Below are 22,979 nucleotides of genomic sequence, written 5' to 3'. Positions count from 1 at the left end.
TTTCTCTTTCTTCTGTTTGTAGCAGAGTGCTTTTTTTAGTTCTTTTTCTAGACTTGTGGTGCTAGAATTAATGACAAGAAATGATGATATGACTCTTAAGTGTGGAAATTGAGAGTTTTAAGGAAAACACAGGTCAAATTCTTCATGATAAAGCTGACTTGGCAAAGATGGCTCTGGGGAGGAATGGCAAGCCTGAGCTGGGTAAGTGAAGGCAGATCAGGTACGGAAAACAAGTGACTTATTTATGTTATTATATTGGTATGAGAGTGCTATATTGAGACCGCTTCCAAATGCATGCTACCAGAATTCTGGATAGGTCTTTTCTAACATCTTGTGAAGCTGTACTTCTAAAGAAGTGCACTTGAAAATGGAGTAGGAATGTCTGGACCAGAAACTTCAGGCAAGTCTCTGCTGGACGCTGCTGCCCTAGCAGTAGGATGCATCTGCAACGTGGATGAACCCTTCTGCAACACAGTTGTGTTCTCAGAGCTGGCCTGGCCTGCATTTTTATTCTCTTCCTATTCCTGTTTGCTTGTGCAGTGTGTTCTCAGGCAGGGTCTACGTAATCCTGTGGTGTATTGATGGTGGCAGTCTTGCTTAAGTGTCAGCAATGACCCATACAGAAGTGGTGCTCTTGAAGCCTCTGTTGCAAGTCTGTGCAACTGAGTCACAGCTGCTGAAGTTGGAGATTTGAAGGTTCCCTAATTCTGAAATACTTCAGTGTGAGTGTCTCCAATGGTCAAATTATTTACCAAATCCTGCTGGGAGTTTCTCTTCTAGGAAAGGCAGGTTTGCATCTTCAGCCTTCAGCCAAGCAACTAATCTACTGGGGCCTGATAGCTTAATTCCTTATCTGCATAAATTAACCTCCAGCCCAGCACTAGTACAATCAGCAAATAGGTGCTTTTCAAGAATTGGCTAACTGAAATGTTTGAATAATGCAATGTTTGTGTAGCGAGGAATGCCGTGCAGCCTGTCAGCCCAGTGCTGAGCTAAGTGTATTCTCCCCAAAATATCATGGTTGTAGTAACGATTTTGAGTCAAAATACTCAGTAATAAGGAAATTCTTCCTACAAACATGCAGTAGGCTGTTTGCAGTGTGACTTAGTGGCTGTCAGCAGTGTGCTGGCCTTTTTTCCTAAGTCAATCTGAAACTGTTTGAATCTGCAGCAGTTTAGCTGAGCTGTTTTTTTATGAGTACAGCCTTGTTCTTTATTCTTTCTCCCAGCGAATTTTCTTCCTACAACTTCAGTTACCTTACTCATGACCCTACTCATTTTTAAAAACTCCTGTTGCGTAATTCTGTATTATATTACTTCGATCTCAAAGTGGAACCATAATTTATTTTTCAAAGCAAGAGGATATAGAAGTGCTGTTCCTCTCTAATAAGAGTTCAGAAGGATGACAAAGATTACCTCTATTTTTTTAGGTGTATCAAATACATGGGGCTGCTCTGGGGCAGGGTTGTTTGTTTTTCAGTAAGGTCACTAGAAAACCAACCTTGTAGATTTAAGAATAGCTTTAAGATACCAAATGATACGTGATCTCTTTAGATATCTTTAAAACTTTAGTCCATAAAATTTGTAAGAATTCAAGAGCTGCATAGTGCGAAAGAGAAGCTGTGGCCACAAATCCAAATACAGGAAATCCCATTTAAATGAGAACTTTACTATGCAGGTCTTCATAGCAAAGAAGTCCATGGGGAATGGGTTGCCCAGAATGGTCGCAGAGTCTCTGCGCTTGAAGATATTCAAAACCCAAATGGAAATGGCTTTGAGCAACCTGCTTTGAGCAGGGGAGTTAGACTACATACCTGCAGATTCCCTTTCAACTTCAATTACTCTGTGATAAGCTCATAACACAGTTAATATTCTTCCATACAGGGTTTTGCCAGGGCTTCATACATTAAGGAGTCATTTAATGTAAGAACTAAGGTAGGTATAGGCATTGCTGGTTTCTGTGAAGTGCCGTGTCTGAAGGCTCTCTGTCTATTCTAGCATATGCTAACTGCCAAGAGGTGATCCATCTGATGCTTATTTTAGGATATTGCAAAGAATTTTGGTTGCTTTATCTGTCTTGTATGAAGAATTATTTTTTTCAGGTTTTTAGTTACTCTTCAATCCTATAAGATTCCACAATTTCTTCTTTTATAGTAACACACAATTCTTTAATCCCTTGCTGGATGATGTTGGTTTTGTGTTCAACGAAATGTTCAGATGCGTCAATTTTGTACCCACATACTGTATCTTGAGCTAGGTTATTAGACTACACATCCTTCCTTAATCCTTACATGTGAAAAGAACAAAAGATTGGAAGTGCTTTGAAATTTGCTACTTTTTCTTGAAAACAAACAAGCCAACAAAACTTTAAAATTTCACGCTATTTCTCTTTTGATTTATTCTGGCTGTTACAGATGATCTAACTTTTGTCTTACGTGGAGACTCTCCCAATGAATAGTAAATTTCTTCTTGCAATGCACTGTATCCTTCAGCGACTCATGAAGTCATGCTGGCTCGGAGCCTAACACTGTTCCAAGACAAATATATCTAATTCTATAGTGCTGTGAACTAAGTCACTTGTATAACTGGACTGTGACCTACCTGTTTGTGGTGTGATGAAAATGCATCGACTTTTCCTGTGCTCCTGGCATGTGCAGATGTTTTGAGTGCTATCAGGCAGATATCAAAATGATTTTTCTTTTAAATTGAGTTTGTAGACACAAAATTAAGATTAGATTATGAGCAAGTTATGTGGTAATCGTCACTGTGAAACTATTTTTAGGTTCATTGCTGATGGTGTGAGGAAGAAGGCGGTAGCTTACTAATGTTCAAACATGCTGTTTTATTTTTCAGGGCTGTTGAGTCCCAGAATGAGGGACAGTGCTCCCCAGTGGACTCCCTGTGGCGACGTTACAGTGAATTTGAGTTGCTGAGGAATTATTTGTTAGTTACCTATCCACATATTGTCGTTCCACCTTTGCCAGAGAAAAGGGTAAGGAAGCTGTGACTGCAGCCTGCTCTGTATTGTTTCTTATTTATTTGCCATTAACACTCTTCTTTTCAAATAGGCTGACTTTGTTTGGCACAAACTCTCAGCAGATAATATGGATCCAGATTTTGTGGAAAGAAGAAGAATCGGTTTGGAAAACTTTTTGTTACGTGTGGCTTCTCATCCTGTTCTTTGCCAAGACAAAATCTTTTACTCGTTCTTAACACAGGTACTGGAAAATGATGTACTTTCTAAATATATATTTGTAGCGATCATTTATTTAAGATAATGCCATTTTCCTCTTCCCTCCCACTGTCCAGTGGCTTGTTCTGTGTCTAGGATAGACAACATTAATACACTTAAGATGCTTTTAGCCAGATGACCCTTTTCCACCGTAATAGCCTGTTGCAGTTGTACAGTTGGCCTTCTAATGTACCTTACGGCTTTATTCTAGTCCAATTTTAAGGCTTCTAAGAGAGAATTTTCACCTCTTTTGAACAGCATATTGAGAAGCTAACGTGTTGGCTGAGAACTACTTCAGGGTTAGTCCTAGGAAAGCTAGCTTGCTATACTGCTGGCTGCAGAGGGTGTACTGGCATCTGATTTGCCTTTTGGTTGTGTGTGGTTTCTTCTGCATTGCGTTTTAAATTGTGATCCTCTCATAAATTATCCCAAAAGTTGTGATCTGATTGTTAGCCAAAGCACTTAATTCTGTGATTTTCAACTTTGGGCATTTTTGGTCTGTGCTCTGTGAGCAGAGGTTCCCAAATAGTGGGCTGAACAGAGATGCTTACAGTAGCACAATACAGTATGCAGATGAAGTAGTACAGGTAGCAGTATGGAAGCAGTGGAGGAACAGCCATTACACATGAGCAAGATGACTGCATGCACAGTAAACAGGTGACTTCAGTTGCTGCCCACACGTTTTCTCTGTGCTGTGTCTCAAGCTGCAAAGGTCCTTGGTGCAACTGATGGTCTAATAGCCAGCAGATAACTACCCTTCTTTCTAAAGAGTTGAATTTTAAGTCTCTAGACAAAGCTGGGTAGGCTTCTCCCTCACCCCCAGTTGATAGAACGTGGTAATGGAACACCCTTACATGATGAGGGGGGAGGTTAGTGTGTAAGCAAAACATAAGGACATGTTAACCTGGGTTCTTGAATTGAGATGGGGAGGGTGCCCAAGGCAGGCCCCAAATCCACTGGGAGACTCTTCTTTCAGCTCTGATATGGGCTTGATACAGGGAGTTGGGAAAGCTGTGGCACACCTAAGTCACTTTAACAGTACCTTCTTTTCTTGTGTATTATTTTCTTTTAGGAAGGTGGATGGAAGGAAATGGTGAATGAGACTGGATTTCAGTTAAAGGTAATTACTGTAGACATTTCTTTTGTGATATGTGACACACAAATAAATGCTTCAGCAAACATTGTAGGCTATCTACAAAAGGCTATTTGCTGTTAGAATTAGTTAAAGGCATTGCTTTAAGTATATTTTTCACTACAAAAAGTGGTGTTCTTGGCATGTAGTAGGTTAAGGCTAAAATTGTCAAGTTCTGTAGGAAGTTTGTTAAAACATGCCTGTATTTGATGCCCAGCCTTGTAATTCTGCTAGTAATGTGAATTATGCTACTCAGAAGCTTTAAAACTAAGGACCATGAGATCGTAGCAGTGCTTTTGTATGTTGTCAATTTAGCTTAGTATCAATTTAAAGGTTGGTGTCAGATTTTACCTGGTAAGAGATGCAAGTTGTCTTTGCTTAAAAAAAAATAAAAGCAAGCAAGAGGAGTGTGAATTTTAAGTTTCTGTTAAGACGGACTAAGACGGATGAGGTGCCCCTTAACTGTTTAAGAGGAGCACATCTTGAAGTAGTACTATCCACGTTGACATCAGTGAGTTCATGACTTGGTAATCTGGTGGAGGACTAGCAGGAATAAATGATCAAAGATCTCCTGGCTGGACAGGATACGAATCAGTGAGAAGCTAGCAGATTGCAGGGCTGTGCATGGAAATGTTACTGTATGGGTACAAATACTAAGCTTTTGTTTCGCTGTAACGTGATCAGCTCTTAGGAAATCACAACTGGGAACTAGTTGGAGAAAGCCCATTTTTTCTGAATAGTGAGAACTGAAGAAAATCACTGGTGCTTATCCTCGGTGTCCAAACAACTTTGTTACTGACACTTAATGTTGATAACTTCACTTGACAGTAACTCCCTCCTGTCATGGCAGGGCATGCATTTTGCTAGTCTTTGTAACGCAACAATGTCAAGCTATTTTGCTAGTCCACACGCTTTTATTTCAGCTGTACTCAAACTTCAGAAAGTTTGGATTGGCAGTGTGTGTTCAGGAGCCCATGTGGTGGAAAAGAAAACTCGTAGAGGAGTGCTGAGAATATTTGAGTACCAGAAACCATATTGCAGATCTAACAAAAGATGAGTGGTCTCATTTTCCTGTTGGATTGGATTGTGGATATAGTTTTCTTTTTCCAGTTCTTGTTTCCTTAAAGAAAAGTAAATTTGCAAAATTCTGGGGAGAATCTTCTTTCCTTTATTCATGTGCAAAGTGTAAACCCCTCAGATTGCCTGGTTATTTAGCATTACACTGGAGGACAGAAATCTACAAATGATTCACTGCATGTCTAGGACTAGAGTCAGACCACTAGCTTAAGCACTGCTGCTGTCTCTGCTGCTGCTGCATTAAAGCAGGATATGTGTTTGGTCCCAAAAGGTTTGAACCAGGCTAACTTGACTTTAAATTAGGCATTAATGCAGTGTCGTTGGGCATGTTACAGTTGAATGTCAGTGTTGGAGGCTTTGTTTACTCTGCTAGCCATATCATTAAATCATGCCTTGCCTCCCTTCCCCCCACACCGAATTTTGTTCTTTAGGAGATTTGTCACTTGGACCCTTCCTGTAGGAATGAAAAAATAGTGGCAACTATTCTTCCCTCCCTCTTTAGTTTACTTAAACGATTATGGCATCACAGTAGGAATTAACTGTCTGAAACCTCCTTGCTTGTACTTCATTTGGTGGGGTATTACCTCTAAAATGCTTGTGCATATTGATCTTAAATCAAATTTAAGACTGGACAGATGTTTTTCTAACTGCATAACTGCGTGGTGCAAATGCTCCAAAGTGGTGTGTGGGAGTTACCGTGCTGTTAATGGCAAGAAGGAAATAATCCAGCATAGTGTTGTGCACTGGCAAGGTCTTGGTTCCTGCCTGACAGTGCTTTTATACTTGCTGAACTCTTCCTTCAGAGCATTGCATGTCTGTAACAAAAGGCAGCAACCTGCCCTGTAATTGTCATGTAGGTAGTGATTCTCTTCAGGTATAAGTCTGTTGAATGTGTACTCTGTCCTTACAAATATGAATGGCTTTGGTGCCTGCCATTTGAACATAAATACAGCATTTTGTGAAAGCTACCTACAGGAAAGGGCTCTGATTAATGACAGCATAACGAGGTAGTGTTTGTACTGCAAGAGATCATGTAAAGAGGACATATAGGCGCATCTGCACTGTCTGAAATCTAGCTGGCATGTATATTGTCTTGTGGGAGCAGAGCAGTGAAGGCATAAGGCTGTACAGGCATGTGGAGCACTCTGAATAAATACAAAGCCTGGGCTGGAGCTGGAGATACTGCAGGGCTTTGTGTTCCTTGTGCAGTCTTCGTTGTGCTTCTCAGCGCTGCCTTTCTCTTCACTTTGCAAGGTATTTTTAGAGGAGTGCTGCATTCAGCAGTGATAACGAGCCTGTTTTTTTCCAATATCAGTCAGTCGCAGTCTTACAGATTTCATTTATTTACTGTTCAGTTTGTGGATTTTTTATTTTCTGATTGCTTGCTGGGAGAAGCAATCTGCCATCCTGATACAGGACTGTGGTGTAGAAGACTTCCTTCAGTAGCTGTCAGCCCAGTTGCTTCTCCCGCAGCTTAGATGCTGTCCTAAGTGCCTCTGAATATGGAGGTGGTTCCAGGTGGAAAGAACTTGCAGTGATACTCAAATACAGGTATTTTCTGCTCAGGCTCCATGCAGTGGGAGGTGGAACAGTCTCAAGCAGTACTTGCCTCCTCAGGAGAAGTTGCTGAGAGAGCCCTAAAGGAAGGACTTCCCCTAGTTTGAGAGGACGCTGTGTTCTGTATGCTGTAAAATTCACAACAGCTCTCCAAGATCTGAGTTGGCTAAACCAGTGCACAAAATATTCCCATGCCGTATACTGGCACTAACAAGTACTGTTGGAGTAGCTCACTGCTAGCAGTTGTGACACAGTGCACTATAGGAGATCTTGAACACCTCATAAGGTATATTCTTTTTGTCCTTGCACTGGAAGGAAGGTTGTTTTGATCAACAGTAAACTTCAGCCATTTTACATGCACTGTGGTTTTTATGTGGTATAACTGAGCCTTGGTGAAGCTGTATGTGAAGTGCCAGAAATGTTGTAATGTGGGACCTCAGTGGATGAGGCTGAGATGTGTCATCTGGATTTATATATATTTTTAAGAGGAAATAACCATTGCACGCTTATTAATGCTCAATTAAACTTAAAAAGCCAACAACCAAACAAACAAAAACCTACCTTCTTAGAGATATTTCCTACTGCTGTTGCAGTCACTAGTAAAATGACATCTCAAAAAGTAGCCAATTAACATTATAATTAGGTATGTACTTTCTTCTGTAGATACCTATATATGCTATATTATAGAAAAGAATGTTGCATTAAAACAGTTCTATACAGATATACAAATCACATTTTCTCTAAAACGACTCATAAAAATAAGAGAGCACCATATATAAGGTTTTGATTTCACCGGGGAACTGTTCCTAGTAATAAAGAACATACAGAGGTCACTCTACCACTGGTTTTATTTGGTTTGAAAAATATAAAATAGTTTGTCCATATGGTCTTATGTTACCTAATTGCTTCATCTAAGAAGAATGTAAGGTTGTGTATCTTAACTCCATGATTTGTGTAGCATTTTTAAGAAGGGACTGTTTTTGTGGGATTTAGGATTATACCGGCTTAATATTAGTGGATACTGTTTACATCCTACTTCACAAAAATATCTTAGTTTTCTACTTTTTATTAAAAAAAAAATCTGACATGCAGGGCAGCTAGTGTCAACTTGTTCAATGTCTGAAGATTAAAATATGCCAGGAAGGCAGGACTTTTTTCTAATGGTGCTGCCAGAAGGCTGAGATTTTTGTCACTGGAATTTAATTGCATTAAATTAACAAAGCTTTTTTTTCCCCTTTTTTCAGGCAGATTCCAGATTAAAAGCTCTTAATGCAACATTCAGAGTGAAAAACCCAGACAAGTAAGATTCCACATCCTTCCTCCCTCCCTTTCCCCTTTTCAGTTACAACTGTAACTTCAAATGACAGAATATTCTATCTCCTTAGAATAAATTCAGAAAAGAAAAATGATCTTTCTGCATTTTAATTCTTAACAGAAGCCCAATAAGGAGGCAGTGTGAAAAGACTTGATAAATCCTATTTCTAGAAGCAGGAAACTTTCAGAAAAATGCCATTACTTCATGTAAAATGAGTCTTTCCTTTTAGCTAGAATAAAAGGAAGGGTTAAAAAAGACCCAGAAAAATAACCTCTTAATATTTGTTTGCAATGAAACCTTTCCAAACATGAACAGAGTACAGATTGATAGTAGGTCTTTCCAAAAGTGTACAATAGCGTACAATTCTGGATGCACGCACACTGGTGTTGTAGTTCATAGCTGTCTTCAAGCTGCCAAATTTCACAGATGCTCTTGGAAGTCTTGAGGTCAGTTGGGCTCTGCTGCAGTTTAGGAAGCTCAGAGACAGGCGTTAGAGGTATCTGCTGGATCAAAACCTGGAAGTACAAGGGGAGGATCATCCAACCCTAGGTGATGTGAGGGGTGTAAAACGTGAGTTTCTATGCCTGCAGGTGTTGGAAACATCAGGATGCAGCAATAGGATCAGGAGATCTTGCTGTTAGCCCTCTATATACATAAGACATGCATGCAGCGCCCTTTTGGGTTCATCTGCTGTCCAGTAGTGGCAGTAGGACACGCTGTTTAGGGAGAGGATGTGCCTGACTGCTCTCTGCTGTTCTGTTCCTTTTGTACTTCCCCGGTGCCCATGGGTGTGATATGAGGGATGTCAGAGGGCACACACCTAGATGTCAGTTAGTAGACTTGTCTGTGAACTGGTCCAGTCCCTCTCTTTTGGAATTTGTTGATAGTGTTTGTTTCTGCAGCCTTCTGTGGCAGCAAGGAAGCTTTTAGCAAGCATTTAATATGTATGAATGCTCATGAATGAGATAAAAGACGGTAATTCTCTTGGTATTTGCAGGTGAAATTGCCCCCTTTTTGAATGTTTCACCCAATATCTTTGTTTGTGACCAGCGGGAGTTTGCTTTTCCTGCTTTCGTGGCAGGGAACCTGCCAGTAGTCTGCTCATAGATAGGAAGGGCTGGTTAATGCCGAGATGAGAAACTTGCTGTTATCTTTCAAGGTAACTTAATGTTGCAGAAAGCAAAGCTCTTGTGAGAAGCGGCTTGGTAAAAAGCAGGAAAAGAATTAATACAAGGAAAATAGGAGGAAGGGCTTGTAACAAAAGCAGTCTCTGAGTATCTAACTCAACAGGGACTTCACAGTACTTGAGGGATATGGCGTGTGCTTTCTGTTGTATTCTGCCAGCTACAAAACTTCCAAACTGAACTTTCGGTTACAACAGCAAACAGTTTTAAGAGTTGCTGAATAACTGATGAGCATAACTTGTATTTGTTTATTCAGGGAGAGCCTGTTAATACAGCCTGTGTGGCTGTGACAGGAGGCGCAGTGCCTTGCTCTGCCTAGCATAGCTGTGCTCGAGCTGCCTGCAGCCTGACTCCTTACCCTTCTCCATTACCTTTGGTTATATGAGTGTGTGGTAAAGTGGGTTCAACAACCTCACCTAGCCCAAACAGAAGACGTCCCTGCTGTGTGGAGTGGAGGCTTTCTGGGTACAATCAGATTCCTGAGCCGGGAAGGGTCCCGGTGAAAAATTGCTGCAACTCCCAGTCCAGATTGTCTTGCGGTGCCGTGGAGCTGTGCTCCTTAGCTTAAAGCGATGTAAGGAACTTTAAACAGCTGAAACGATGCTGCTCCAGGTGATCAAATGCAAACCTCCTCCTGTGGGAAGCAATTAAGATCTTTTCTGATGGAATTGTATGGTGATAAAAACGTGATATTCTGGTACTTGGAGGTAAATTTGTAGTTTCTCTCCTACAGACCGCTTAATTCGGTCTCATGGCACCCATCCTCTTGTTCTCCTTCTGTGCTTTGAATCAAAACAATAGCTCTCTTCTTGGTGAAAGATTTCTTTAGAAAACACTAAATCCTTTCCTAAGGCAGAATTAAGAAGGCAAACAAAAAACCCTGCTGAGTAAAATGCCTTCTACTGTAAGTGAAAGATTCTTCTTTCTCTTTACCATAAAATACTTTTGAGATGAAACTCACAGAAACACAACATGATTTGTTCATCATTTTTATCTGAAGTTCTACTTAATTACTCAAACTTCTTTAACATTTAGGCTGTTGGTAATCTTGCAGAACTAGGAAAACCAAGGGAAGAGGGTCAGGCTTGCTAGGCAGGTTCTGAGTGCCAAAACCAGGTCTTGGTTCACAATGCAAAAACTGGTATTTGTAACACTTGGCCTTCAGGGAACACTGGGCAAAAAATAGCATCACTTTGGTTTATGTTGTTATGAGACAACAAAAAGAAGACAGCTTGATTCTAAGGTGACTTTTTTTAATGTACTGGCATTAGAGACAATGTACGGCTGCTAGAGCCCAGGATACTGAGAGTCCTCTCGGGTTCCTGACCCTTGCCTTCAAGGGAGTACAGCATTCCTGAAAGCTTTCTTGCCACAAAACAGGATAAATAACACTTTTCGTTATACATTTCTGGAGTGGAAAAGGGAGTCTTCCTGAGCTGAAGGCATGCTTTTTAATCTTTTGTTCTTAGTTCAATTATTTCAAATATCTTCACTGTTTGTGTCTGCAGCTGTCTGACATGCTGCCCTGGTGCATATTTTATAAAGTGTAAACTGAAAAGATTGCTCTCTAAACCCCACTGTGCAGATCAATGACTATATTTATTTTTCCCATACAGCTTCTCTGCTGGCTTTTAAATCTTTTTATGTACTTTAACCCTGTATGTGTCATAATCCTATAAAAGATGCTCCTTGGAGATCAGAAATACTAGAAATGGCAATAAAGCTTCTACTTCCTGAATGTAGGGAGGAGAATATTTTAGGGGAAGACTTCCTGGCAGGGGAAGAAGAGGTGTTAAATGAAAAACCCTGGAATTTCATACTTGGTCACCCAAAGCAAGTGACCTGACTCATTTCAGTAAGACCTCTTGGGTACAAACTATTCTGAAATACAAAGCCTGGCTGTGTGCGTGCAGTGGGTGGAGGAGTTCAGGTGTGTTTTTTATGGTTGAACATCAGCTTTAGAAGGTTAATTTTAGTATCTTATTCTTTCATTCTAGTTACATTCTTCATTGTTTGTTTATTTTCAGATCATTGTGTAGTAACTTAGGAAGCCAGAAACAACCTTACCTATCTAAAAGAAGCATGTTCTTGTGTACCATGTGCTTTCAGAGTGAGTTGTGAGTTAGACTTCAGTGTAACAGGGAGGGTTTATGCATGAGTGGTGGCTGCTGTGGCTTAACTGGTCACCTGTGACTAGCAAAGATGTGGTGACTGACTCAGCTTTCTAATTAGGATGAGCCAAATTGTATCAACTGAAACTACCACCAAGGCTTGATTGGGGTGGCTGATAAATGCCTGTTGCTTTCAGCAATGTGCACGTGAGCACTCCCAACGAGCTGCTGGACTGGTACCTTGTAAGGCTGTGGTAGCCTGCTTGCTTTTAGCTACAAGCAGCTTCAGTTCTCAGTAGGGTTTCGTGCACAGCTAGTTACTGTACACCTTAGCCTTAGAGGCATTGTGATAACTATAAAAGCTTCCTTGAATTTCTCAGAGGCTGTACTGAAAACTGGCTAGATGGCAGCTTGAAAGCAAATACCTTTGTCAGGTCAGAAATACTGAACCATATTACTTCATAAAAACACGTTCACAAATTTCGGCTTTGTACTTACTTTAAGCTTTCCTATTCACTAACACTTGCTCTTATAAACCCCATAAAAAATAAATTAGTAATTTCAGTTCACTACCTATTTCATAAAATGTCTCTTAAATTGATCTGAACCTTCAGCATTTGCATTTCAAAAACAGTAGTCAGCCAAGTGTTGGGATTGTTTGTTTTAGGGAAACTAAACTCTGCAGTCACTTCAGGAGTCTTCAGCGTAACCTGGGCTCTGTCTCGCTGGCTGTAGCGTTGTGGCTCTATCTTGCATTCTGTGAAAGCTTGCTTTCATGATGGCTAATGATGTACTATCTGTTTCCTGCTCCCAGGAGATTTACTGAGCTAAAACACTATAGCGATGAACTGCAGTCTGTCATATCACACCTTCTGCGAGTCAGAGCTGTAAGTATTTCCCATGTGTGTCGTGACAAACAGGGTAATTTATTTATAAGGCAGCATTTCTTGTTTAGTCAAGAGAACTGGTATACGTGTTGTAGAAGAAGGGCAGTTCTGCCTCAGAGAGCCCAACTCTCAAGTGTGGGGCAGGAGATGGGAAGGGGAGTACTGGCTTCGTGCAGATTTTGGGGAGCTGGGGTAGAGGTGTGTGGGGGAGAGTTCCACATAGGACAGTTTAGGTTGATTTTTACTGCTAATCTGCCCACCCTCCCGCTGGTCACATATCAGGAAGAGGTGTTTTAAAGGGGACCAAGATGTCCACTCAGCTGGCAAGTGGCTTTTGCTGGATGTCTGCATTAGGAAGGGACCCAAAACACAATTTTCTGGTCAGAAATATAAAACTTTGTTTTCCAGAACTTGTAGTATGAATTATGCATGCTTCCCGGCACAGTTTTTTTGGCTTGTTCTTCAGTCTCTGAAGAATAATGTTCTTTTTAATGATGAGAACAACTATGTCATGCATAATATACTGTGGGTTGACAATGGAAGATTTAAAATTAAAAAAAAAAAAATACACAAAAAGTAAACAGGAAATAACAATTCCAATAAAGAGGAGCATGATACTGCCTTTTTAGTATGCTTCACGGAGATTTAATTTTTGATGGAAACTGTGCTGTGGGGAAGGTTGGTAATTGATTGTCCTGTTGAACTGAGGTACATGAGAGGATTAATCACTGGTATTGTACTAACAGTGCCTTTTTCTCAGGACTCTGTGTGTGAGATCTATTAGGTGACTTGCTTACATTTCCTTTGTACTGCTTTAACAAGTTCTGTAATTCTTACAGAACTTCAGTCTCATTCCTTGGTGCATCACAATTACAAGGGCATTATCTGGATTACAAGTCACAGCTCAAATTGTACATGTGGTCTCTTTCTGATGTTGTCGCCAGCATTGTAGTACTGGCTGCAGTAGGTACTAACTCTCCAAACAGCTGAAATGACATATCTAGCTCTAGCAATAAGCTCTGCAATGGATAGCTCATTTCCTTTCCTTGGTTTCACTGAGCTAGATGGAAAAATCAAGTCACTTGTTAGAGTGCTAGCGAAGCTTTCCCTGCGGTCTTGATGTCAGGATAGATTTTTGTCTTGCCATATTTATGTTAAATAAGCAAGTGTGCATATAAATTTAGCATTATGCAGGCAAAGGAGGATATGTCTTACATCCTTCTATCAAAAACTGAATTAACTGATTATTTGTGGACTCCATTGATATACCCTGTACACAAGTGCTTCCAAAGAAATACTTCAAATGTTACTCTTCATTACAGCCTTGACTGTGACTTCAGTCTTCAAAGATTTTATGCTGTTGATCTTCTCCTTCAGTAGTAGCTTAGACTAGACTTAGGGCCTATCTTATTTACCTGTGTAAAAATATTAAGACTTGGATTTTGTACGTCGATTTTCACAATGCAAGTTCTCTGATGTCGATGACCAAAAAATAACTTTTAAATGTTTTAGAGGGTGGCAGACCGGCTATATGGTGTCTATAAAGTCCACGGCAACTATGGAAGAGTATTCAGGTAAGATTTTTAGTTTTTAAATGTGCTTACAGGTATATGTAGAGAGAGCAGTGAATTTGTTTTGGTTCCGCTTTGCAAACATATAACAGCGTCTGCAATATTCAAATGTCTGGCTTGAAAAATTTTGTCTTGCAGAACTAATGAGATTTGTATGTTGGATACAGTGATCTCTCTCCGGATTTGCTGTGCTTAGTTTTAAGTACTTTTGTTTTTTTTTGTTTTGTATTCCAGAACTTTGGGACTTGTGTTGTGTCATTTGCATTCTGTTTCTTCAGGATGTAACTTACTGCCTGGTTTCATGGTGTTGTCTGAAAAACCTCGAGGTCTTTTAAATAGTTAAAGCCCAACAACTGTATCTATCCAATTTTAGTACCTTTTTTAAAGTGAATTTGCCTATCGTTTTTGATTTATATAAGTGAATTGCATGCTCAAGTTTTCCATCTCACTGGAGAATTGAAGAATCTAAACTTCTGGTTAAGGGAAACCTCCTGCTTCTACACACTGTTCAAGTGCTAAATTTAATTCTCAGGGTTAATGGATAGCAGATGTCTTTCTCATTGGGGGTTTTAAAGTGAAATTAGGTGTAGTTCTGTAATAACACAAAGACAAACAAATGTCAACATTAACGGAGTGGAATGTTTATGAAAAAGTGAAGGACAAAATAGACACATTAGGCACAAATTATGTGAAATAGAAGGGACTGCCCCTCTGCTTTTTTCTTGCATGAAGAATTGTCGACGTAATTCTTATAACTAATAAGTCTCATAAAGTTTCACAAAGCTGAGAACACAATTAAATTTGCGGTGTACATGGGTGTCCTGAACAAGTATCTTACTTTCTTTACTGTTGCTCTGTTTCCTACTTTATCCAAATGGTCTCCCCAGTGTGAACAGGGAGTTGCGGTAATGAGGCGGGAGGCAGTTATGAGTTGATATTTTTTTTAATGAATGGAACTAAACAGCCACCTACCATAAAAATAGAAAACAACATACAGCAAACCATTTCGGAAGAGGTAAAAGGCTTGCAAATGTCCAATCCCACCTTCTGTTTTTTTTGTAATGAGAGGCTTCTACCTGACGTGTTGCAAGTGTGGAGGGCTCAGTTTCTCCTCGGCAAATGAGGTGGACCAAATTCTGTTTTAGAAAGTTCACTCTCTCTCCTTTAAGTTCTAGTCTCTCTCTGATTTAGTTTTAGCTATTTAAACAAGACCCTCTTGGCTGAAAACCAACTTAAGCTCTGCATGTTTGTGAGGATGAGTTTAGGCAGCAGGGACAGTTGTTTAACAGAGCCTTAAATAGCCTTGCAGTTACACTGTCAGTTACGCTGCCTGCTTAGAGGAGGAAAACAGTTTGGCCAAGTCCAACTTGAAGGCAGTTTCCATTCAGGTGTCACCTGGAAAGAAACTATATACAGGATGCAGCTTATTAACTTCCCTTACCCTTCACGTGTGATGTTGTTTCTCGTTTGTTTTTCGTACAGTGAGTGGAGTGCAATTGAAAAGGAGATGGGGGATGGGTTGCAGAGTGCTGGCCACCACATGGATGTGTAAGTACTGACTGAATATCTGATAGCTTGATGGAAGCCAGATGTAGAACTCTCCCTCTTTCCTCTCTTTTCCCTCAACCCCAAAGAGCATACAAGTAGTGCACCGAGAAAGTTGGGGGCGCGTTGTTTTTAGGTGCGCAGCGTTTCTGTGACTTGGATGCAGGCACAATTTTAGCATCCATGTACTGTATTAAGTAGCTCAAAAGGTCTCAGGAGAACCAGAGGGGTTTCTTTTTTATTATTATTTTGAAATTGTAGAAGTGCTTGGAATTCTTCCAGCTTTTCTTTTAAGCTACTATGCCAGAAACTGGTGGAATACAACTTTAATGTACTGCAGACCTGATGAGTTCCATTTGTTTTTGATAGTGGTATTTTGTACCATGCAGTAGATGGTACATAGATTTGGACTTAATTACACAAAGCTAAGAAATTTAATTATTCAGCACCAAAACGTTAATGGATTCTTGAAACAAATGCTGTCTGGATGTAATAAAGTAGAGAATCCTCCCTTTTTTGCATCTCTAGAGTCAGTTGGCAGAGTACGTGAAACACTGCCTTCAAAATAAGAGTCTAACACTTCAGAGTGCTCACAGAAGTACTATTCTAGGTTCATGCTTCTTGCTTTCCAGGTAGTTGTGTCCTGTTACTGTGTTTCAGTTATGGTATAACTTCTTGTGACTCCGATTCCTCTTTTGTAATCAGGTGCTACTGTAAAGTAACAACTTCAACAACAGAGGAAAGCTGTTTGATACTTATACTCTATAAGTTATATATATACATATAATTTGGGTAGAAGTAAAGCTATCAGTTTACAGTGCAGATCTACGAATGTGGTGCTACTGCTTGGTTGTGTTTGATATTATGCCTCGTCAAATGGAAGGGTTTGAAGAGCCATACCAAACTGCTCTTGGTTTCTTCAGAAGAACCCTGTTTTAATTAGATCTTCAAGAATTTGGGCTCTTCTGAATGTGTTCATGCTTCTGTGTTTTGTTCATGTGATGGTTTACATCCAAAAAAATCTATTATGTCTTTCTAAATGGAAAGCTCTGGTGAGAACAAATAAATGGAAAATGTGTTTTGCTTTCAGAAGAAAATAATTGTACTCTACTTCAATGTTCAGCACCTACTGCAATATGCAAAAATTGAAGACATTATGAAAACATGCTGTAATGCAGAGAAGCTGGGTAGGCACAAGTAGGTTCTCAGTGGTTGAGATGCATCACACTAAGTGTCAACACCTAGAAAAAGCTTGATCAACTAAAGTGGGTCTGACCTCTCAGTCAGGAGGCTGAACCTTCTCCGCACATCAGAGAGGTTTTTCTGAGACATGGTTAGGATTAAAGATCCGGAGTAACGGTGTGGTGGTGACTCTGGCTAACTCTTTTTGCACGATGTCTGAGGTAGCTTTCATTGTCTGTCATCTCTTCTGCTCAGACGTTCTTGTACAACGGTAATCTTTTTTTTTTTTAGTGGCAGTCAAGAAATGGCAGCAGTAAGATTCGTGTAGTCTCCTACCAGCAAGGACCACATTGATGATCTCTTGAAAGTGTAACTTACCAATGCAGCTACTCTTCCCATAACATTAGACCGAGCAGTTTTGTTGCAACAGAAAGCTACTGCAGGAAGGTTGCCTGATAGACAGTAATTAAATTTGTTTTGGAAGTATATCTACCCCATGTGCTGTAGTCTTTAGTATTTATTTATTTAAACTTTTGAGATGTTATTGTTTAGGATGATACAAAACTGCTTAATATATGGAGAAGACATCCCAAAGTACCTCTGGGTGCATGTTGTATAACAGGATGAGGCTTGCTGAAGTGATTAATAAAAACAACTGAATATGCTGAGAAAGCTCAAATGACTGACTGTAATCCTGGCATTTAAAATATGAAAGATGTCTGACCTTTGACTTCTGTCCTTTATATGATTAATGAATGACCCTTTATCTCTTTATCAACTGGACTGTCAATACAGGTGGAATCAGTCTAAATTAAAACAGGGTTTTAGTTGAAGATTCCCATGAAGAGTGGGAACATGTTGGGTACCTTTAGTACTTACTACAGTGTTTCTCCATAATTCTTTTTCCCTGGACAAACCAGTGTCTAAATTTCAGCTTAGGCAGTCAGGAATATAGTTTGTCTTACTACTACTTTGAAAGCAAACTTAAGTGTCTTGAAAGTCTGGTCTAGGTAAGGTGTTTTTTTTTGCATGTTTATTTATTTTGGGAGAGTTGTTCTGCCGCATACAAGCTCTAACAGTTCTACAAACTTAGAATTTAGTTGAAACTGACATGTGGTCCATCTGCTGCCCTGGGAAATCTAACCACTGTACTAAAATTATTGCACTTCAGAACTTAAGAATAGAGAGGGTGAGACACATATGACCTGTGTGGCTGTAGGATTTTTCAGAATGTGCATGTTTTTCAACAATTTGGACTTCTTCCTTGCTTTGATTCACAATGTAAATTCTTGTTCTCTCTGTTCTTTTACTCCTTCTACTTGAACTGTTCCACTGTTGCTGATCACCTTGGGTATTGTGCTTATTTATCCCAAGTAGACTTGGTAGGGCTTGTCCTGGGTATGCCATGTCTTTGATTTCACAGAGCATCAGAGGAACCTACCTTGCTTGTAAACTTCAAAATTAAATAAAAATAAATAAAATCATACTTACACAGATGAGCACGTCTACCACTTTTCCTCAAGCTCCTCGTTCTTCCAGTTCTTCGGCAAGTACATGAAGAACCTATGCAGTTCTTCTGAGCAGGGCAGTGGGTCTGATGATGGTAAATTCACTACTTATGTCTCCATCATATACCTCCCTTAGATTCCTGGTATCTAAGTGACGTTACTGTTTCTTCTAGAACTTGCAGGAAGAATGTTCTGTTCTCTACCGAGTCATATTAACAGTTACCTTTCAGCTTGATTCTGCCACTTCTTTCTTGGAGATAATTAGTAGAGAGGCACCAGAAGAAACTGAGGGACTCAAAGACTTTGCACAAACTTTAAAGGCAAGAGGTGCAGTAACTAACGTTTGGTTGCATTGTGCTGGTCACTGGACAGACATGGACACATGCTTATTTCAGGGAGCCCGTAGATGTGGAAATACTTCTTCTGTGCCAGGGATCGCCATGGACTCAAGAACCCAAACTGAATTGGTAGTGTTTGTGATAAGCTCTCATTCATTCTGTTTATCGGTAATGGTACGCACTCTGTATTGCTGACTAAAGCAGCATCCTATTTTTGTCACTGTGCCAGGTGGGATGTGCACATCTCTTAGCTGTGAGCCTGTTCCTGCAGATGTGTCTGAGCACAGTCATGTTGGTTAGTGAGAACCTATTAAATACTGTTCAGTCAGCAATATAAATTAGAAAAACGAAGTGCTTTTTGCCATTTCTAGTAGACGTCAGCCTAAATGATGAAACTTACTGAGTTTAAGAGCTGTGGAGTTAATTAAAACCCTTATGCTTCTGAGGATTTTTCCCTAAAAGGCAGGTTTAAACTTCTTGTTGCTCTGAACTGATATGCCTGACTTTCACAGCAGGCAAAGCAATACATTTTCAAGGAGCCGAAGGACTTTGTGTTTTGGCGTTCAGAGCAGCCACTATGAGTTTTGCTCTCAGGCTTATGGGTTGGCTGAATAACAAACAATAAAAGAAGCCTTTTAAGTAGTGCCCCTTTGCTTTTCAGAAGGTATGATGTTCACGTTTCTAAGCTGTAGTGCTTTCAGCCTTGCAGGATTTCTTCTGCATCATATCTTTCCTTTTTGCCTTGGTGCTGCCTGTTGACAATCCACTGAAGACAAGGAATAAATTGTGTTCCTTTCCTGTAATAAAAACTGCCTCATCTTCAGCAGGAAACTTATGATAAATCTTGTACTCATCAAAAGATTTATTGTAGTAACAACCAAAGAAACAGGCCTGCAGGAATGTTTATATTAGCTGACTCAGAGTTTAATTAAAAACAAAGGACAAAGGAAAACCCCTTTCAGAAGCGTGTTTCACTGTTTTACTTTGTGACTGGCCTTTCTGTCAAACAGGTGTCCTCCTGTGTTACTGTATGTGCAGTCCATAAAGGTTAAATTAATGAATTCCTATTTGACTGTGCCCATTTTTTCACCAGATATGCAGCTTCTATTGATGACATCCTGGAAGAAGAGGAACATTATGCAGATCAGCTGAAAGAGTATCTCTTCTATGCAGAAGCACTACGGTAAGAAACGGAAATATAGAGATCAAGTAAAAATTGTGATTTCCTCTAATATTGTGTTGGTGTTGAATTTTGGTATCTTCTGATCTCTAAGAAGTAGAAATTTCAGTGTTAAGGAATCTTCACATTCTTACCTCCTGTTTTGCTTACTTGTATTTGATTGCCATATGGGTGGTAATAAAAATTTAAAACTGAGCTAGCTGGTCAGTAAGTGAAATGATGGAAATATTAAGATCTGGATACTGTGGAAGATAATGCTGTTTCCTTGGCTAGTTGTGCCCCAATGTGCTGAAAGCTTTGTCTTTTAAAAGACAGGCCAAATAGAGCTGCTACAGCTGTTATAAGTCCCAGCAGATTTCAAAGTGCCCCATGTAACTTTTATCCTGTACGTTACTGTGCAGCTAAACACAGATTTTTTTTATTTTTTAAAATTGTTTTAGACTAGACTTCACAGGGCTGTCTCCCTTACAAGCGTGGATGTGAAAGCAAATTTCTTCACTCTGTAAGATTGCACCTAGTGCTATTATGCTCTCTCTGGGTTGGCTCTGAACTTTTCAGAGAGGTCCAGTAATACTGTAGAGAATCAAGTTGGCGAGTGTGATGGCTGCTGTCAGGGAACCCAGAGCACAAGTAGCCTCTCCTGGGAGATGAACATGCATCCGGCAGTGGAGTACGGATGTAGCCTCATCAGCCCACACAGGACTGGGACTTGCTGCAGGTGGTCAGAGGAAACTTGCCTCTTTTCCAGATGAAAGGCACTATGCGAGTCTAGGAGCACTGTTTCTTGTTTTGTTTAAAAACTAAAACATGAAGAATTTTGTGATTGACTGATGCATTGCTGCTGTGACATGTTCTGTCTCCGTTTACCTTTTGTCATAGTTGTGATTTTTCTCTGATGTATTTTGAATAAAATTATTTTACAGTGGTATACTTAAGTGGGTGGCAGGGCTCACATTGCTGAGTATGTCTTGAAATGAGTCTAAAAAGAAGAGCAGAATGCTGCTGGAATAAGAACTTTCTTTATACCTTGATCCAAGCTACAGTAATTGCAGAGTTAAGCATTCTGTGATAGGGCTGTTGAATTCGAGCTAGATAAATAACTGAATATGTTGCCTGCCAAACAAAGCATTTTGCCATTTGTAAAGTTTAAATGGAGGGAAACGTAGCAAAACAAAGTAGTACGTGACAGATCTTTCATTACTTACTTTTCAGGGCAGTTTGCAGGAAACATGAATTAATGCAATATGACTTGGAAATGGCGGCACAGGACCTAACATCTAAGAAACAGCAGTGTGAGGAGCTGGCAACAGGAGTGAGTCTTTTTCCACTTTCTTCTCCAAGATGCCTTTTTTTTTTGTGTGTGTGTGTGAGCCAAGTTACTTAGAATGACATTTAAATGGCACTAACATGCTGGCCCCTGGTTATGAGGAGCAGTATCCTATGAGCTGTAGGCCTCTGAGGTTTAAAAGTAACTTGGTTCTTGGTGACGTAAGCTGTTAGTGTTCAATAAGAGAATTTGATAGAGAGCAAGTACAAGGTTACAGGAAATAGGAACTGGGCAGAATAATAACAATAACTACCCTAGAGGTCAAAATGGTAGGATTTCTGGAAGGCTTCCTCTGCCTTTTGGAACATGGACGCTACTGATACATGGCGTTAGTTCCTCTTATATGGAAGACAATGGCTAAGAAACTACTACTAGTAACATGTATTTAAATTTTTTAATATTGCTGTTGAATCTATTGACATCCTGTGGAGAAATAATTCATAGTTTTTCTTTACCATACAAAGTGCAAGGCTTTAAGTTCTTTCCTACCTCAGTCTGAGGAAAAACTTGTCTGGAAGCTTACCCATGCCAGTGGAATGACTTGCTTATGGTCTAATCCACAGACAAGCTGTAAGAGTTTGAACATCAAATTACTTAAAGGTGTCTGAAGGGTCCGGAGTTCCTGGGAATAAAAGTTGAGATACAAGTTTCTGTTTCTTTCTCCATCCTCACTTGTCTCTCTATAATGTGAGCTGCCATACTTTCAATTGCTACCTATATATGGGACGTTCAAGAAATTAAATATGCCACTTTCTGGTAGTTAAAGGCAAAAATGAACTGAATAATAAGCCCTAATGCTGGTAAAAGTCATGTGATGTATCATGGCTCTGCTCAAGAATTTCGAAATCTAGAATGTCTTTTGTTTTTCATAGACTATGAGAACATTCTCCCTGAAAGGGATGACCAGCAAGCTGTTCGGACAGGAAACCCCTGAGCAGAGGGAAGCCAAGATAAAGGTTCTAGAAGAGCAGATACAGGAAGGAGAAGAACAACTAAAATCTAAAAATCTGGAAGGCAGGTAAACAGGCTTGATTTGTTCAAAGGAGATGGGGCTTGTCTTAGCATAAGTCATCGACTGGATGCTCTTGAAGGTGTTTGCATTTTATAAGTGTTTTTAATATATTCTTGGTGTTTATGAGCTGTCTATAAAAGCTCCTGTCAGCTGCAAGTTGTGAAATAAAGTACAGTACATGCAGTTAGCTTCTGGTCTGAGTGTATGGCTTATGTAAAACCTGATGACTTTCCCAGTTACTGAGCCCACTCTAATGGCTGACTTGCTTGCTTTTATGTTCAGCTAGTAATATGTTTAGCAGGTGGGCTTGTAGGTCTGCAGCTGAATAGCCTAAGACTCAAAAGCTGATTTGCTTCAAATACAGTATTTAGTTTGGTTTATATGCATGGGTCCTAAGTTAATATTCTACAGCTCCTCATATGGGGGATAACTGACTCCTGTGTGAAAGAGATTAGAAGTTCTGGCAAGCTGTGTTTGAGTAACTGCTTCTCAATGCTGTAATGAAATTTTCTTCAGGAATGCAAATATGAAAAATAGGAACTAACATTCCTGAAGCAATGTGTTTGTGTCAAAACATGTTCATCGTATAATAGAAGGGGTAAATGTGGTATCTCCTGGTATGTTAGGATTAAAGCTGAGAAGATAAGACTAGTTCATGAGCAGTTCAAAACAACACGACATTCAGTAAACCCAATTTCTTAATCATTTTGACAGAAGTACTGGAGATCTGCTTTTGTAGCTCTGGAAGCAATTTTCAAGTGAATACTTGCCTTGTGTGTACAGTCCAGCACAAATGAAAAGCCATGAATTAAAGAAATCTTC

The 22,979-nt window shown here is 39.8% G+C and overlaps 1 protein-coding gene across 1 annotated transcript in view; it reads left to right on the top strand.

Moving 5' to 3' along the window:
- Nucleotides 1–22,979, top strand: part of SNX4 (sorting nexin 4) — a 33,282-nt gene that overhangs the window by 7,367 nt on the left and 2,936 nt on the right. The window contains 10 exon segments of the mRNA XM_027462338.3: nt 2,853–2,991; nt 3,068–3,217; nt 4,304–4,351; nt 8,242–8,297; nt 12,422–12,494; nt 14,007–14,068; nt 15,548–15,613; nt 19,732–19,821; nt 21,031–21,130; nt 22,018–22,163. Coding sequence (XP_027318139.1) covers nt 2,853–2,991; nt 3,068–3,217; nt 4,304–4,351; nt 8,242–8,297; nt 12,422–12,494; nt 14,007–14,068; nt 15,548–15,613; nt 19,732–19,821; nt 21,031–21,130; nt 22,018–22,163 — 930 coding nt within the window.

This window comes from Anas platyrhynchos, chromosome 7 (genome assembly GCF_047663525.1).
Source record: "Anas platyrhynchos isolate ZD024472 breed Pekin duck chromosome 7, IASCAAS_PekinDuck_T2T, whole genome shotgun sequence".
Lineage (NCBI taxonomy): Eukaryota > Metazoa > Chordata > Aves > Anseriformes > Anatidae > Anas > Anas platyrhynchos.
Note: the sequence above shows the minus strand (reverse complement) of the source record. Positions and strands in the feature narration are given on the sequence as shown.